The sequence below is a fragment of the Dipodomys merriami genome, unplaced genomic scaffold (assembly GCF_024711535.1).
Source record: "Dipodomys merriami isolate MVZ:Mamm:240054 unplaced genomic scaffold, mDipMer1.0.p SCAF_6, whole genome shotgun sequence".
NCBI lineage: Eukaryota > Metazoa > Chordata > Mammalia > Rodentia > Heteromyidae > Dipodomys > Dipodomys merriami.
Genome location: NW_027206179.1, coordinates 448048 through 460877, shown reverse-complemented (window position 1 = coordinate 460877; position 12830 = coordinate 448048). Strand labels below are relative to the sequence as shown.

General features: G+C 58.2%; 1 protein-coding gene across 3 annotated transcripts; it reads right to left on the bottom strand.

The window, feature by feature from the left end:
- Nucleotides 1-370: 370 nt before the first annotated feature.
- Nucleotides 371-10963, bottom strand: Clec17a (C-type lectin domain containing 17A). 3 transcript variants are annotated; one of them, XM_070002169.1, is made up of 12 exons: nucleotides 10877-10963; nucleotides 10400-10471; nucleotides 9135-9167; nucleotides 9000-9050; nucleotides 8851-8892; nucleotides 8191-8313; nucleotides 6984-7127; nucleotides 6835-6897; nucleotides 4676-4771; nucleotides 4334-4485; nucleotides 2744-2853; nucleotides 371-1399 (listed from the first exon to the last, which is right to left on the bottom strand). In XM_070002169.1, exons 1-12 carry the CDS (start codon nucleotides 10917-10919, stop codon nucleotides 1267-1269), a joined length of 1062 nt encoding a protein of 353 aa, XP_069858270.1. In that variant the 5' UTR covers nucleotides 10920-10963; the 3' UTR covers nucleotides 371-1266. The 3 variants fall into 3 exon arrangements, with proteins under 3 accessions (XP_069858270.1, XP_069858271.1, XP_069858272.1); XM_070002170.1 differs by having other exon boundaries at nucleotides 8272-8313; XM_070002171.1 differs by having other exon boundaries at nucleotides 1252-1399; nucleotides 2784-2853.
- Between the last annotated feature and the right edge of the window lie 1867 nt (nucleotides 10964-12830).

Below are 12830 nucleotides of genomic sequence, written 5' to 3'. Positions count from 1 at the left end.
TTTCAGGTTTGGGGCAGCGATGTGCCTAGTTGAGGGTGGGGTTGGTTTAAACCAGGAGTTCTCCCCTGGAGGTGGGCTCCTCCTCCCCAGAGACCCTGGGAGGGGACCAGACACCTAGTAGGTTGTCATTGAGATACTACAGAGATGGGGTGGGGGTCGACCACCTCCCCCCAGTGTTGGCAGGGCTGACCTCGAAAACCTCTGGTCTGAGGTTGGAGGCGTGGCTCAGGTGGTAGAGCACCTGCCTTGAGCAGAAAAGCTCAGGGACAGGGCCCAGACTCCAAGTTCAAACCTCAAGCCTCACACATGACCAAAATAATAATAGTAAGTGAAAACTATGCACTGAAATGACATTTTTAGAAACTGCTACTATTGTAGAAAGACCACACAGATAACAAAGGGTTTTATTACATCATCATCAACAAGCTTGGTTTAGGCCGGGCACCAGTGGCTCACACCTGTCATCCCAGCTACTCAGGAGGCTGAGATCTGAGGATCACAGTTTGAAGCCAGCTCGGGCAGGAAAGTCGGTGAGACTCTTATCTCCAATGAACCACCAGAAAACCGGAAGTGGAAGTGGTGCTGTGGCTCAAATGGTAGAGCACTGGCCTTGAGCAAAAGAGTTCAGGGACAGCGCCCAGACCCTGAGTTCAAGCCCCACAACTGACCAAAAAAAATATCTAGGCTTATTTTTAACACAGAGTCTCTTCATGCAGTCCAAGGCTGGCTTGGAAATCACAACCTCCCATGCATGCACCAGGACTACAGGCGTGCACCACCATGCTCAGACATCATTGAACATCTTAACACACACACGCATCTCCAACACGTGTGGGCGGATATCTCCATCACCGTCCTGTGGGTGTGTCCGAGCCCCGCGATGTCTGGTGTGTGTGGAGGGAGGAGTTTACAGCTGCTCTGCCTTTCTAGAAGTTCTTTCTGGAAGGACAAGGTCTGATCTACCACCAAGGACAGGGCCACACTGCCCGTCACACTGGTCCTGGATGCTGCCAGCGATCAGTCAGGGAGGGACCGCGGACCACGCCGCCACCGCGGTTCAGGTTCGGTGTGGGACTCCGCCATGCCCTGCTCTTCAGAAGCCGTGAGCCGAGAGCTCTGTGCAGCCAGCCCGAGCCCCGGCCTCCTGCCGGCTTGCAACCAGAACCCGGATTGGAAACCCGTTCTCGTCACGGGGTGATGGAGCAGGAGGGCCAGGGGACCCCCCTCTCCAGGATGGGGCCCCCCAAGAGTTCAGGATCCCTGGCTTCAACAGGAGCACTTGCGCTCACAGATCCAATAGGTCGTCTTGGCACAAGAGAGGTCGTTCCATGAGCCGCCCCTGTTCATGCTGGCACAGTCTTCCTCATGGCTATTGTTGGGTTCCTGGGGGTCCCAGAAACTGGGGAGAAGGGAGGGAGACTGTGAGCAGGAAAGAGGGGTGAACAAGGGAGGCCGGGGGGGAGTGATTTCAGTGCACCCCACAATGACGAAGACAGAGCAATGTCAAGTTATCAAAACCCACAGAGCTGAAGCCGGGAGAGGTGGCGCACACATGTAATCCAGCACTTGGAGGCCCTCGGGCAACAGCCAGACCGCCCTACATGCTGAGGCCCTGTCTGAAAGGGAACAAAATAAAAGTGGCGGGCTGGTGGCTCACGCCTGTAATCCCAGCCGCTCAGGAGGCTGAGATCTGAGGGTCCAGGTTTGAGGCCAGCCCAGGCAGGAATGAGCATCTATGACACTTTTATCTCCAATGAACCAGCAAAAAGCTGGAACTGGAGGCAGAGTGCAAGTGGAAGAGCGCCAGTCTCAAGAGAGAAAAAAAAAAAAGCCAACACAAGCTCAAAATCCCAAATTCCAGCTCCACGACCAGCACATAGGAAAATAATGCGGTGAGATTCCACCACACACAATGTCACACCTTTAATCACCTCGACTCCGGAGACTGAGATTGAGAGGACCGCGATTCAAGGCCAGCCCAGGCAGACAGTGAGACTTCATCTCAATCAATAAGCCAGGCATGACTGGATGCACCTAGCATCCAGCTAATGCTGGAGGCCTAGGGAGGAGGATGGGGATCCGAGGCTAGCCCAGGCAAAATTACAACACCCTACCTGAAAATTTCAAGTATGAAAGAGCTGAGAACTGGCTCCATAGCTCAAGGATAAGGTGACTACCTACAAGTTGGACATCCTAAGTTCAAACCCCAATATAAAGAAAAGGAAAGAGAGAGAGCGCGCAAGCCGGGTGCTGGTGGCTCCCACCTGTAATCCCAGCTACTCAGGAGGCTGAGACCTGAGGGTGAAGGTTTGAAGCCAGCCCGGGCAGAAAAGACCCCATGAGACTCATTTCCAATGAATCACCAGAAAACAGGAAGTGGCGCTGTGACTCAAGTGGTCGAGCGCTCGCCCTGAGCACAAAAAGACACAGGGACAGCGCCCAGGCCCTGAGTTCAAGCCCCATAACCAACAAAAAGGAAGGAAAAGGAGGGAGGGAGCAAATGAACGAACGGGGAAGGACCCATAGAAGGAACCATACAGGTGTGAAGTTCCAGCACATAGGAGGCAGAAACAGGAGGATTGTTAAGTCTGGCCTGGACTACATACATAGACAGACAGACAGACAGACAGAGTGACTGACATAAAAAGCTCCGGGCTCAACCACACCCCCATTTCCACGTCTCCTCCCTGTGATCAGGATCCCCAGAGAAGACAGAGCCCCTCCCCCAACCCAGGACACCTGCCTGAGGGTGACCCGCGACCCGTCCAGCCACCGCCACTCGCCTTCGCGGTCCTTGTCACTCAGCCCCAGCCAGTACACCCGCGGGGAGCCGTGCGCCCTGGAGATAAAGTTCTGCAAGAACCAATTTCCATTGTCAGTCCTCAAATCTCCCCCACGAGCCTCAGGCGGGGACAGGGGGAGGAGGGGGCCAGGCTTCGAGACACAAGGACACCCCCAAGGTGTGCAAAGAAGCACCCACAACTTCCCCCACTCTAGCCCCCAACGACGGGGTGGGGCGGAGGGAGACCCGCACGGCTTCCCCTGGGAGCCTGGGAGCCCGGGGGCTGTGCCCCTCCGGGTGGGATGAAGCAATGGGCCTGAAGGGGCGGAGCTTAGCGGGAGGCAGTTAGGCGATTGGAGGGTTCTCTTCATCAACAGAAGTGAGTGACATCTTATAAAATGAGAAAGAGCCAGCCCTCCCTGCTCTCCGCTTCCAGGCTTGCTCTCTGACACCCCCGCACGGGGCCATCCTTCAGAGCCCGACACGGCCAGGACAAAGGCCCTGACCACAGCCAGTTAGCCTCTCAAGCCGTAAAGCTATCGAAATCCTGCTTTCTTCAGAAGGTTCCCAGATTCTGGGATTTTGTTACAGCAATTGACCATGGGCTGATACATTGAGTACCTCTGTTCCTTTGTTTGTAAAGGGGACAATCATAGTGGTGACATCCTCCGAGGATGGAGAAGAGGGTGTTTGCCTAAAACACTCAGGGCTGGAGCTGGTCCACATCCAACACCGGGTAACATACTTTAGCAACAGTCAATTCTTTTCATGCCAGGCCTGGGTTCGAACTCAAGGCCTAGGCACAATCCCTGAGCTTTTTCACTCAAGACCAGTGCTCTTCCCCATGAGCCTCAACTCTCCTTCTGGCTTTTTGCTGGTTAAATGGAAATAAGAGCTTCATGGACTTTTCCTGCTCAGGCTGGCTTTGAACTATGATCCTCAGATCTCAGCCTCCTGAGTAGCTAGGATGACAGGTGTGAGCCACTTGCACCTGGCATGTTTATTTATTTATTTTTGGGCAGTCGTGGGGCCTGAACTCAGGGTCTGGGCGCTGTCCAGCATTTCAGCTCAAGGCTAGCTTGAGCCACAGCGCCACTTCCGGCTTTTTCTGTTTATGTGGTGCTGAGCAATGGAACCTGGGGCCTCATGCATAAGAGGCAAGCGCTCTACCACTGAGCCACCTTCCCAGACCCGCATGTTTAATTTCTTATTGTTGGTTTCCTCGGTTTCTCTGACCCAGCCCGCAGCAGCTCTGGTCTACAGTCAGGGCACTAACAGATTCCTTCATTCATTAAAAAGAGGCTGGTGGTTCAAGCCACTGACAGAACTGAGATCCTGAGGATCACAGTCCACAGCCAGCCCAGGCCGAAGAGCCCTCTGGGGGCCATCCCTCAACTAAGCAGGGCTGGAGGCATGGCTCAAGTGGTAGAGCACCCACGGTGAGCAAGACAGCATTGGGGAGGCCCTACATGAAAACCTTAGTCCTGCGGACAGGGACGGAGACAGAGCGGGGAAGGAGGAAGCGGAGGGGAGGAGGCCAGGGCGGCTCACGTGCTCCGCGAAGCTGTTAACGATCACCAGGTGAGAGTAGCTCTCCTGGCAGAAGCTGCGGGCCTCGTCCCAGGACGCGGTGGTTGAAGAGAAGAAGTAACACTTGTCCTCGAAGGGGAGCCAGCCGTCAGGACACGTGACCCTGCCACAGTCTAGAGCCGAGCATGAGCACGCGGTCAGCCGTGGACACGGCGCCACGGACAGTGCAGGGAGCTGCACGCGGCTCAACGCCAGAACACAGCGTTTACACGTCAGCGAGAACCACCCCCAGAGAGCCATGGGGTGGGCCAGCTCGGTCATCTCCCCCATCTCCGGGCAGCACCCCAAGTTCCACTCACTCACCTACTAAGCCTCGAAGTTCCAGCAGGGCCTGGCTGGTGTCAGCTCTTACTCCATCCAAGTCCTTCTTCAATCCAGCCAGCCCCGCCATGCCAGTCACTGCCCGAGAAGAGGGGCTTAAGGGTTAAAAGCCTGGACTTGTGGCCACCCCTGAAGCCACATTCTCAGGGCCCAGGGTTCCTAGGCAGCTCAGAGGAGGCCTAGATCTCTGAGCTGGGTCCAGAAAGGAGTGTGAAAGGAAGACCTGATTCCATCATCACAATATAGTTTTAACCAGGCATGGAAGTTCACGTCTGTAATCCCAGCTACCCAGGAAACAAAGACCAGGAGGACCGTGGTTCTAGGCTGGCCCTGGCTGGTTGTAAAACCCTATTGATCAACATACAAGCCAGGCGTGGGGGGGCTGGGAAGGTGGCTCAGTGGTAGAGCACTTGCCTTGCATACTTGAGGCCTTGGGTTCGATTCCTCAGCACCACATAAGCAAAAAGAAAAAAGCCGGAAGTGGCGCTGTGGCTCAAGTGGTAGAGCGCTAGCCTTGAGCTGAAGAGCTGAGGGACAGCGCCCAGGCCCAGAGTTCAGGCCCCACGACCGGACCCAAAAAACAAAAAAACAAGCCAGGCGTGGGGCACACACTTGGCATCCTACCTACACAGGAAGCATAAGTAGAATCATAGTCCAAGGTTAAAAAAAAAAAAAAGCAAGACTATATCTCAAAAAGTAACAATCTAGCCGGGCGCCAGTGGCTCACACCTGACATCCTAGCTACTCAGGGGGCTGAGATCTGAGGATCACGGTTCAAAGCCAGCCCAGGCAGGAAAGACTGTGTGAGATTCTTTTTTTTTGTTTTTGTTTTGGGTCCAGTCATGGGCCTGAACTCTGGGCCTGGGTGCTGTCCCTCAGCTCTTCAGCTCAAGGCTAGCGCTCTACCACTCAAGCCACAGCGCCACTTCTGACATTTTTTTGCTTATGGGTGCTGAGGAATCGAACCCAAGGCCTCAAGTATGCAAGGCAAGCACTTTGCCACTGAGCCACCTTCCCAGCCCCTGTGTGAGATTCTTATCTCCAAATGACCACCAGAAAACCGAGAGTGGCACTGTGGCAAAAGTGGCAGAGCGCTAGCCTTGAGCTGAAGAGCTGAGGAACAGTTCCCAGGCCCAGAGTTCAAGCCCCACGACCAACAGAAGAAAAAAAAAGTAACAATCTGTGCCAAGTGCCTGTAGCTCATGCCTGTAATCCCAGCTAGTAAGGAGGCTGAGATCTGAGGATCGCGGTTCAAAGCCAGTCCAGGCAGGAGAAGTCTGTGCAACGCTTATCTTCTAATGAACTACCAAAAAGTCAGAAGTGGAGCTGTGGCTCAGGTGGTAGAGTGCCAACCTTGAGCAAAAAAGCTCAGGGACGTGCCTAGTCCCTGAGTTTAAGGACCAGTACCAGCACACACAGACACACACAGAGACACACACAGACACACTCGGACACACAGAGACACACACGGACACACACACACACACACACACACACACACACACACACACAAAGTGTGAACCAAAAACAGCTGGGGAGTCTGACTCAAGTGGTACAGGATGTGACTGTTGGGGGCGTGGCTCCGCGGTAAGGGGCGTGGCTTTGGCTGGAGGGGTGTGGCTGAACTAGTAGAGTGTCTGTGTGATGGGGCGGGGCTTGGGGAGGGGCGTGGCTAACGCCACTGATTGACTCAGTGATAGGGCTGGCTCTGCTGTGGGTGTGACCCCATGTTGAGGGAGGGGTGTGGTTCAGCGGCTTGGGGCGTGGCTCCGGTGTGGGTGTGGCTCCAGTGGATAGGCGAGGCCCATCCATCTAGGGGTGTGGTCCAGGGACAGCACAGGTGCCTAGCAATCACGTGACCTGAGTTGAAACCCCCCCCCAGTACCCCTCAAAACACAAGAAAAAAAGAAAATACAAAAGAGTGCAGATATGCTACACTGGAACAGTTGTCTGAAATCCATGTGCATTTCATACGTAGAACACAACCCATTTCGCACAGGCCGCCTATCAAGGCTGATGGCCGCCGTATTGGACGGCTGTGGTCCGACGCAGCACGCGCATGCGCACATGAAGGACCGTGTAAGCGGCGCCGTGTGGACGCGCTGCGGACGGCGCGGGAACGGACAACCGCTCACACTCACCGTTGGCTCTCCACGCCAGCTGCTCCCAGGTCGCCCGCCGCAGGTCCTCCACCACCTCCTGGTCTGTGAGGACAAGGCCCGTTTGAGCTCCGCGTCCTCCGGGTGTCCAGCCTCAGTCTCCCCCGGGTCCCCGAGCTGGGCCTACTCACACTTGGTCAGGGTCAGGGCCAGCGCCAGGGCGCTCAGCAGCAGAGCCGCGGCCGCCAGCGCGCAGAGCAGCGCCGCCCGCCGCAGCCGGGGCCGGCGCGGGCCGCGGGGCTCCGCCCCCAGCCAGGGCACCGGAGTCGCGGGGCCTGGGGACCGAAGAGAGCATGGGGACAGGCTGTGTGGCTGTCCTGCCGCCTGCGACGATCAGCAGCGTGCGCTGGGGCTACTGATGGACTGCAAGGCGGGGGCCTTGAACTCAGGCCTGGGCGCTGGCCCTGAGCTCTTTTGCTTAAGGCTGGCGCTCTACCCCTTGAGCCACAGCTCCACTTGTGCCTTTTTTGGTGGTTCATTGGAGATAAAGTCTCATGGACTTTGCTGTCCGGGCTGGCTTCGAACTGCAAGCCTCAGCTCCCAGCCTCCTGAGTGGCTGGGGTGACAGGCGTGAGCCACCGGCGCCTGGCCAATCTCTTTTCCTTTCTTGGTCAGGGAGATAGATTTAAATAAGCAAAATGGGGCCCGGAGTGTGGCTCAGCGGCGGGGGCGTGGCTCTGTGTGGGCGTGGCCGCGAGGTGGGTGTGGCTCTGTGACAAGCCTGGCGGGGAGGAGGCCCTGGGGCGTGGCTTTCGCTGGGTGTGGCCTGTGGTCAGGGCGTGGCTGTGAACTAAGATGTGGCTCTGGGTGGGTGTGGCCAGTGGTGGGCGTGGCTCCCGGTGGGCGTAACCTGGTGGCAGGTATGGTTTCCTGATGAGGGTGGCCTGATGGTGAGCTTGGCAGTCTGAGGGGCGTGGTCTGCTGGTGGGCGTGGCTCCCTGCGGGGTGGGGCCTGCTGGTGGGCGGTGTGGCTCAGTGGTAGCCCTACCCTAACAGACTAAGTTCGGTGGGTTCCAACCCCAGCACCCTAAAAACAATGCGCCAATCCGACATTCCAGGGCTGAGCGGAGCTCCTTCCTACTCCAGCCCCCTGGCAAGGAAGCCCCGGGGGCAGAGGACATTTCCTGCGTTCTCTGCAAGCAGGAAATAGGGGTGACGAGTCTGCAGGAAACCAGGTGTGGTGGTGCACGCCGGTGGTTCCCCCCCCCAGGGCTGCAGGTTCCAGGTCACCCCATCTCCCCAACAGCAAAGTCCCCAGAAAGACAGCTGGGCCCCGGGGGGCTGGGGGCTGGGCTCGGGAAAGCGCGGTTTCTGGAAGGAGAAGTTTCCCCGGCTCACTCGGGAGCTGCTGGTCTGAATCACCTCCTCTGGGCATGGACAGGGGGGACCGGGGGCCACCTGGGAGGCGTGGCGACTCACGGGTCAGGGACGGCTGGAAGGGAGAAGGTTCCAGATCACCGCCTGGGAGCAAGGAGGACACACTGTTACAAGGTGCTAAATAATCGGGTGCCGGTGGCTCTCGCCTGTCATCCCAGCTACTCAGGAGGCTGAGATCTGAGGATCGCGGTTCAGAGCCAGCCTGGGGAAGGAAAGTCCATGAGACTCTGATCTCCAATGAACACCAGAAAACCGCCAGTGGGGCTATGGCTCAAACAGTAGAGCACTCACCTTGAGCTAAGGAGCTGAGGGACAGCATTCAGGCCCAGAGTTCAAGCCCCATGACAGATCCCCAAAACAGTGAGTGAGGGACCCGTTCCCCCCTCAATCAGCAAGCTAGGTATGGTGGCAAGGGCGTGTCATTCCAGCTATGCAGGAGGCCTCCTTTAGAAGTATCTAAAATTGGCCTGGGCAAAAACTCCAAGATCTTAGCTCAGCCACGGAACATGGACCTAGCAAGCACAAAGCTTGCTGAGTTCAAACCCCAGGACTGCCCCCCACTAATAAGATGAATAAATGATGTGGGGATTGGAAGGAAGGCTCAGGATGCCCTCTGCTCACCTGACTGGCGAGATGGGCAGGAGACAGACGGAAGGTCCAGGGCTGGAAGGAACAAAGGCCATCATCATCATCATCATCATCATCATCATCATCATCGGAAGCATGGCTCTGGCTGAGTGAACGGGGGTACCCCAGCCCACAGCTCTTACCGGTCACCGCCAGGGCCTTGGGAGGAAGCGGGGGGTTCTCTGGGCTCTTTCCTGAGGAGGGGGAAGCGTCACTTAGCTCAGAGCCAAGAAAAACCAACCCTGGCTCCACAACCCCCCCCCCCAGGCCCTGCTCACCTGCCCTCGGGGGTCTTGGCGGTGCCAGGACGCCTAAAGAGAAATTCACAAAAGAGATGACAGAGCATGGTAGTGCATGCCTGTAATCCCAGCTCTGGGGGGGGGGGGGCGGTAGAGGCAAGACAATCACCAGCCTGGGCTTCGTTAGTGAGTCTCTGTCTCCGAAAATAAATAGGGCTGGGGTGTGTAGCTCAATGGGTAGAGCACCTCCCTTGCAAGCACTGGGTGGAAACTGCAGTTGCTACTAATCCTAAGCACCATGCCTGGCTTACTAGTTGAGATGAGGTAACACTTTTCCCTAGCTGGCACAAGGGTCAGTCCTCTTGATCCCCACCTGGCCCCCAGCTGGGACTGCAGGCATGTACGGACCACCGTGCCAAGCCATTGGTTGAGATGGAGTCTCTAGAACGATTACACCCAGGCAGGCCTGCACACACCACTCCCTGATCTCTAGCTTCTAAGTAGCTGGAGCCCCAGGTTTGAGACCCTCACCCGCATCTCACCTGCTTTCTGTCTGAGGCAAAGCCTAACTATGCAGCCCAAGCCAACCTCAAACTTGTGATCCTCCTACCTCCGTCTCCACCGCGCTGGGATTACAGGCTTGAACCACCAAGCCAGGCCCCAATTTCCACTTTTATAAATACTTAGGGGACTCTTGGAGAATCCTGGGCCAAGTCTGGGGGGGTCCCCCAAGTCCAGGCCTTGAGCTTCGGAGGAAAGAGGACAGTGGTTTACACCTGTAGTCCCAGCTACTCCAGAAGCCAACAGGAGGATCACTTGAGCCCAAGCATTCAAGACCAACCTGGAGCGATATAGCCATACCCCACATCTGAATAAGAGCAGAGCCATCTGAGTCCTGGGTGTAAAATCGCTTTCTGGCTCTGGGGCACAGATGCCACGTGGCGCCTGACACGGGGCAGGCTGTGGCTCCCACGCCCCACCCCCAACCCCAGGTGTCTCTGAGGTTTCTCCTCCTCACACACTCCTACTCAACCTTCAAAACCCCACTCCTCTGTCCTCCACCCCCGCTCCCACCACTGCAGACAACTCTCCATTTCCTTTCCCCTCCTCTCTTTGTTCCTTCCCTGTAAATCCAGTTGGGGCCCCAGACCCCCACAGGTACAATGTGGCTCTCAGTTGCTCCTGTAGTCACGGTGTGACCGGCTCTGAGCACAGAGAACCATCCCCATGGGTTATTGCCCAGCCAGTGTGCCCCCCAACCCCACCCCGGCTGCCTCTGTTTCCCGGGAAAGCAGTGCCCTGACCTGGCTTGGGAGGAAGGTCCCTGTAGGGCGGAGTAGCGTTCTCATAATCTTCATCCTCATCCTCCATCATCCCTTCCAAAGAAAAAGCAAGTCAGGCCGGGTGTCGTAGCTCACGCCTGTAATCCCAGCAACTCCTGAACTGCCGATCGCTGTTCCAAACCAATCCAGATGTGACAAATCCACGAGGCTCTGACCTCCAACGATTCACCAGAAAGCCAGAGGCGGCGCTGTGGCTCAAGGGGTAGAGCGCCAGCCTTGAGTGAAAAGAACTCAGGGAGGGGCTGGCAAGGTGGCTCAAGTGGTAGAGTGCTCGCCTTGAGCTGAAGAGCTGAGGTACAGCGCCCAGGCCCAGAGTTCAGGCCCCACGACCGACACAAAAACAGAAAGGCAAGTCATCTCCCAGTCATGACTCTCCCTCCTGCGTCCCCCGGCCCTGGCCCCCACCCCGGGGGCGCCTGGCCAGCGCCAGCTGAGCACCTGTTGAGTCCCAGCGCTGGGTGTTGGAGTACCAGCTCTGCATGGCGGCCCCAGCGCAGCAGCCCACACCTGAGCGCGCGGGGACCGGCCGCCCTTCTGCCCGTCCCCCCCCCCCCAGCCTCTCTCACTTCTCATTTCCTTGAGACGTGGAAGACATGCAAATCCTCCTCGTGAGGAAGCGAGGAGCCCGCGCCCACACGACCAGGGTCACTGTGAACACTGCTCCAAACCAGCCCCAGACAGCTGGGGGAAAGCTCAGAGGAAGGGTCAAAGTTCAAGGCCAGTCGGGACAAAAATAAAGCGACCTCATCTCTAAAGACAAGCTGGGCAGGGTAGCTCACGGCTATAATCCCCGCTGTCCCGGAGATGAAGGTAGGAAGATGACAAGTCAAGTCAAGACCACCGCTGGGAAGAAGCAAAACAGAAGACGCCAGGGGCCAGGGGCCAGGGGACGGGGGACGGGGGCCAGGGGACGGGGGACGGGGGCCAGGGGACGGGGGCCGGGGGACGGGGGACGGGGGCCAGGGGCCGGGGGACGCGCAATCGCTTCAGCACCTGAAAAACAAACACGCAAAAACCATCCGAGCCTGTGTGTAACCGGGGCTGGCCTCCAGGTCCCAGTGCGGGGACGGCGGGCAGGCACACCCGGCTCGCGCCCTGCCTCCTCCCGCCTGGGTCTGGGTGTCGTGTCCGGCGTGACCGTCCTGCGCACTGAGCTGCGGCCAAGGTCATCGCCAAGGTCATCCCCCCGCGGGCTCCCAGGGTGCGGACGGAAGCCCCCTCTGGGTCCCGCCCACACCGCCGGGGAGGCTCCCCCCCTGAGGTGGGGTCCGGATGTTCCCCGGGGCTTTACCCGGCCCGGGCTTCTCACCTGGCAGACCGTGAAAGGCTCTGGGCGCCCTGCCCGCGCACCCTACAGAGGGAGGGCAGAGGAGGAAGGGGGGGCAGGGAACCGTGAGCGAGCGGGGGGGGGGGGCTGGGGATGGGGGGTACGGGGGGGGCATCTTACAGAAAAGCAGGAAGCTCTCGGAGGACGGGTGCCTGGGCCTGGCCCGACCCCCCACCCCCGACCCCCCACCCCCGCCAAGATCCTCGCCTGAGGGCGAGCATGCCAGGCTAGAATAGCCGCAGCTCAAGACCTTCAGAGAGCCCTGTGGCGCACACCTGTCATCCCAGCCACTGCAGAGGCCGCGATCAGGAGGACCCAAGTTTGAGGCCAGCCAGGGGAAAAAGGGAATAAGACCCCCCATCTCAACCAATAAACAGGCCGGGGTGGGACACGCCTGCCATCCCCGGCACTCGGGAAGTGTAAACAGGGCGGTCGGGGTTCAAGCCGACCCAGGCCAAGAATTGAAAGTGAGATCCTAGGTGACTAACGGGAGAAGCCCGGGCTGGCAAACGCTAGGCCCTGACTCCACCGAGCTGATTGGTCCCTTCTTCTCGACCTACACTCTGATTGGTCACTTCGGATTGGTCCCCTCCTGTTTTTGCTATTCACTCAAGCGACCACCTGATTGGTCCCCTTTGCCCGCCCTAGTGAACTCATCCGACAATCTGATTGGTTGCTCTCCGCTCCTCCGCGCGGCTCTCCCGGCCCCTCCCTGCAAAGGTCGGCTTGCTTTCTCCTCATCTCCCTATTCCTTCGGTCACGAGACGAGTCTTTCTAAACCTGGATCTTGTCCGTGTTCTGCGGTTGCTGTAACAGAATGCCTGAGGCCAGGGAACATTTTCTTTCACTTTCCTTTTTTTTTCCAGTCCTGGGGCTTGAGCTCAGGGCCTGGGCGCGGACGCTGAGCCAAGCGCTCTACCACTTGGAGTCCGCGGCCCGCCCGGCGCCCCGGAGGCCGCTCCGATCCCACAAGGCCGCGCGTGTCCCGCCTCCGCCCGGCCGCCAGGGGGCGCGCGAGCCCGGCCGGAAGTGCTCGGAGCGCTCGTCTCTGCGCTCCCCGCCGCG

Excerpts from the sequence above, each read along its gene's own strand:
- Clec17a (XM_070002169.1), bottom strand. The coding sequence starts at position 10,919 with ATGCAGAGCTGGTACTCCAACACCCAGCGCTGGGACTCAACAG. Across the intron at positions 8,893-8,999 it reads CAAGGCCCTGGCGGTGACCG|CCCTGGACCTTCCGTCTGTC; the intron begins GTAAGAGCTGTG and ends TGTTCCTTCCAG. Across the intron at positions 4,772-6,834 it reads GCTGGCGTGGAGAGCCAACG|TGACTGGCATGGCGGGGCTG; the intron begins GTGAGTGTGAGC and ends CTTCTCGGGCAG.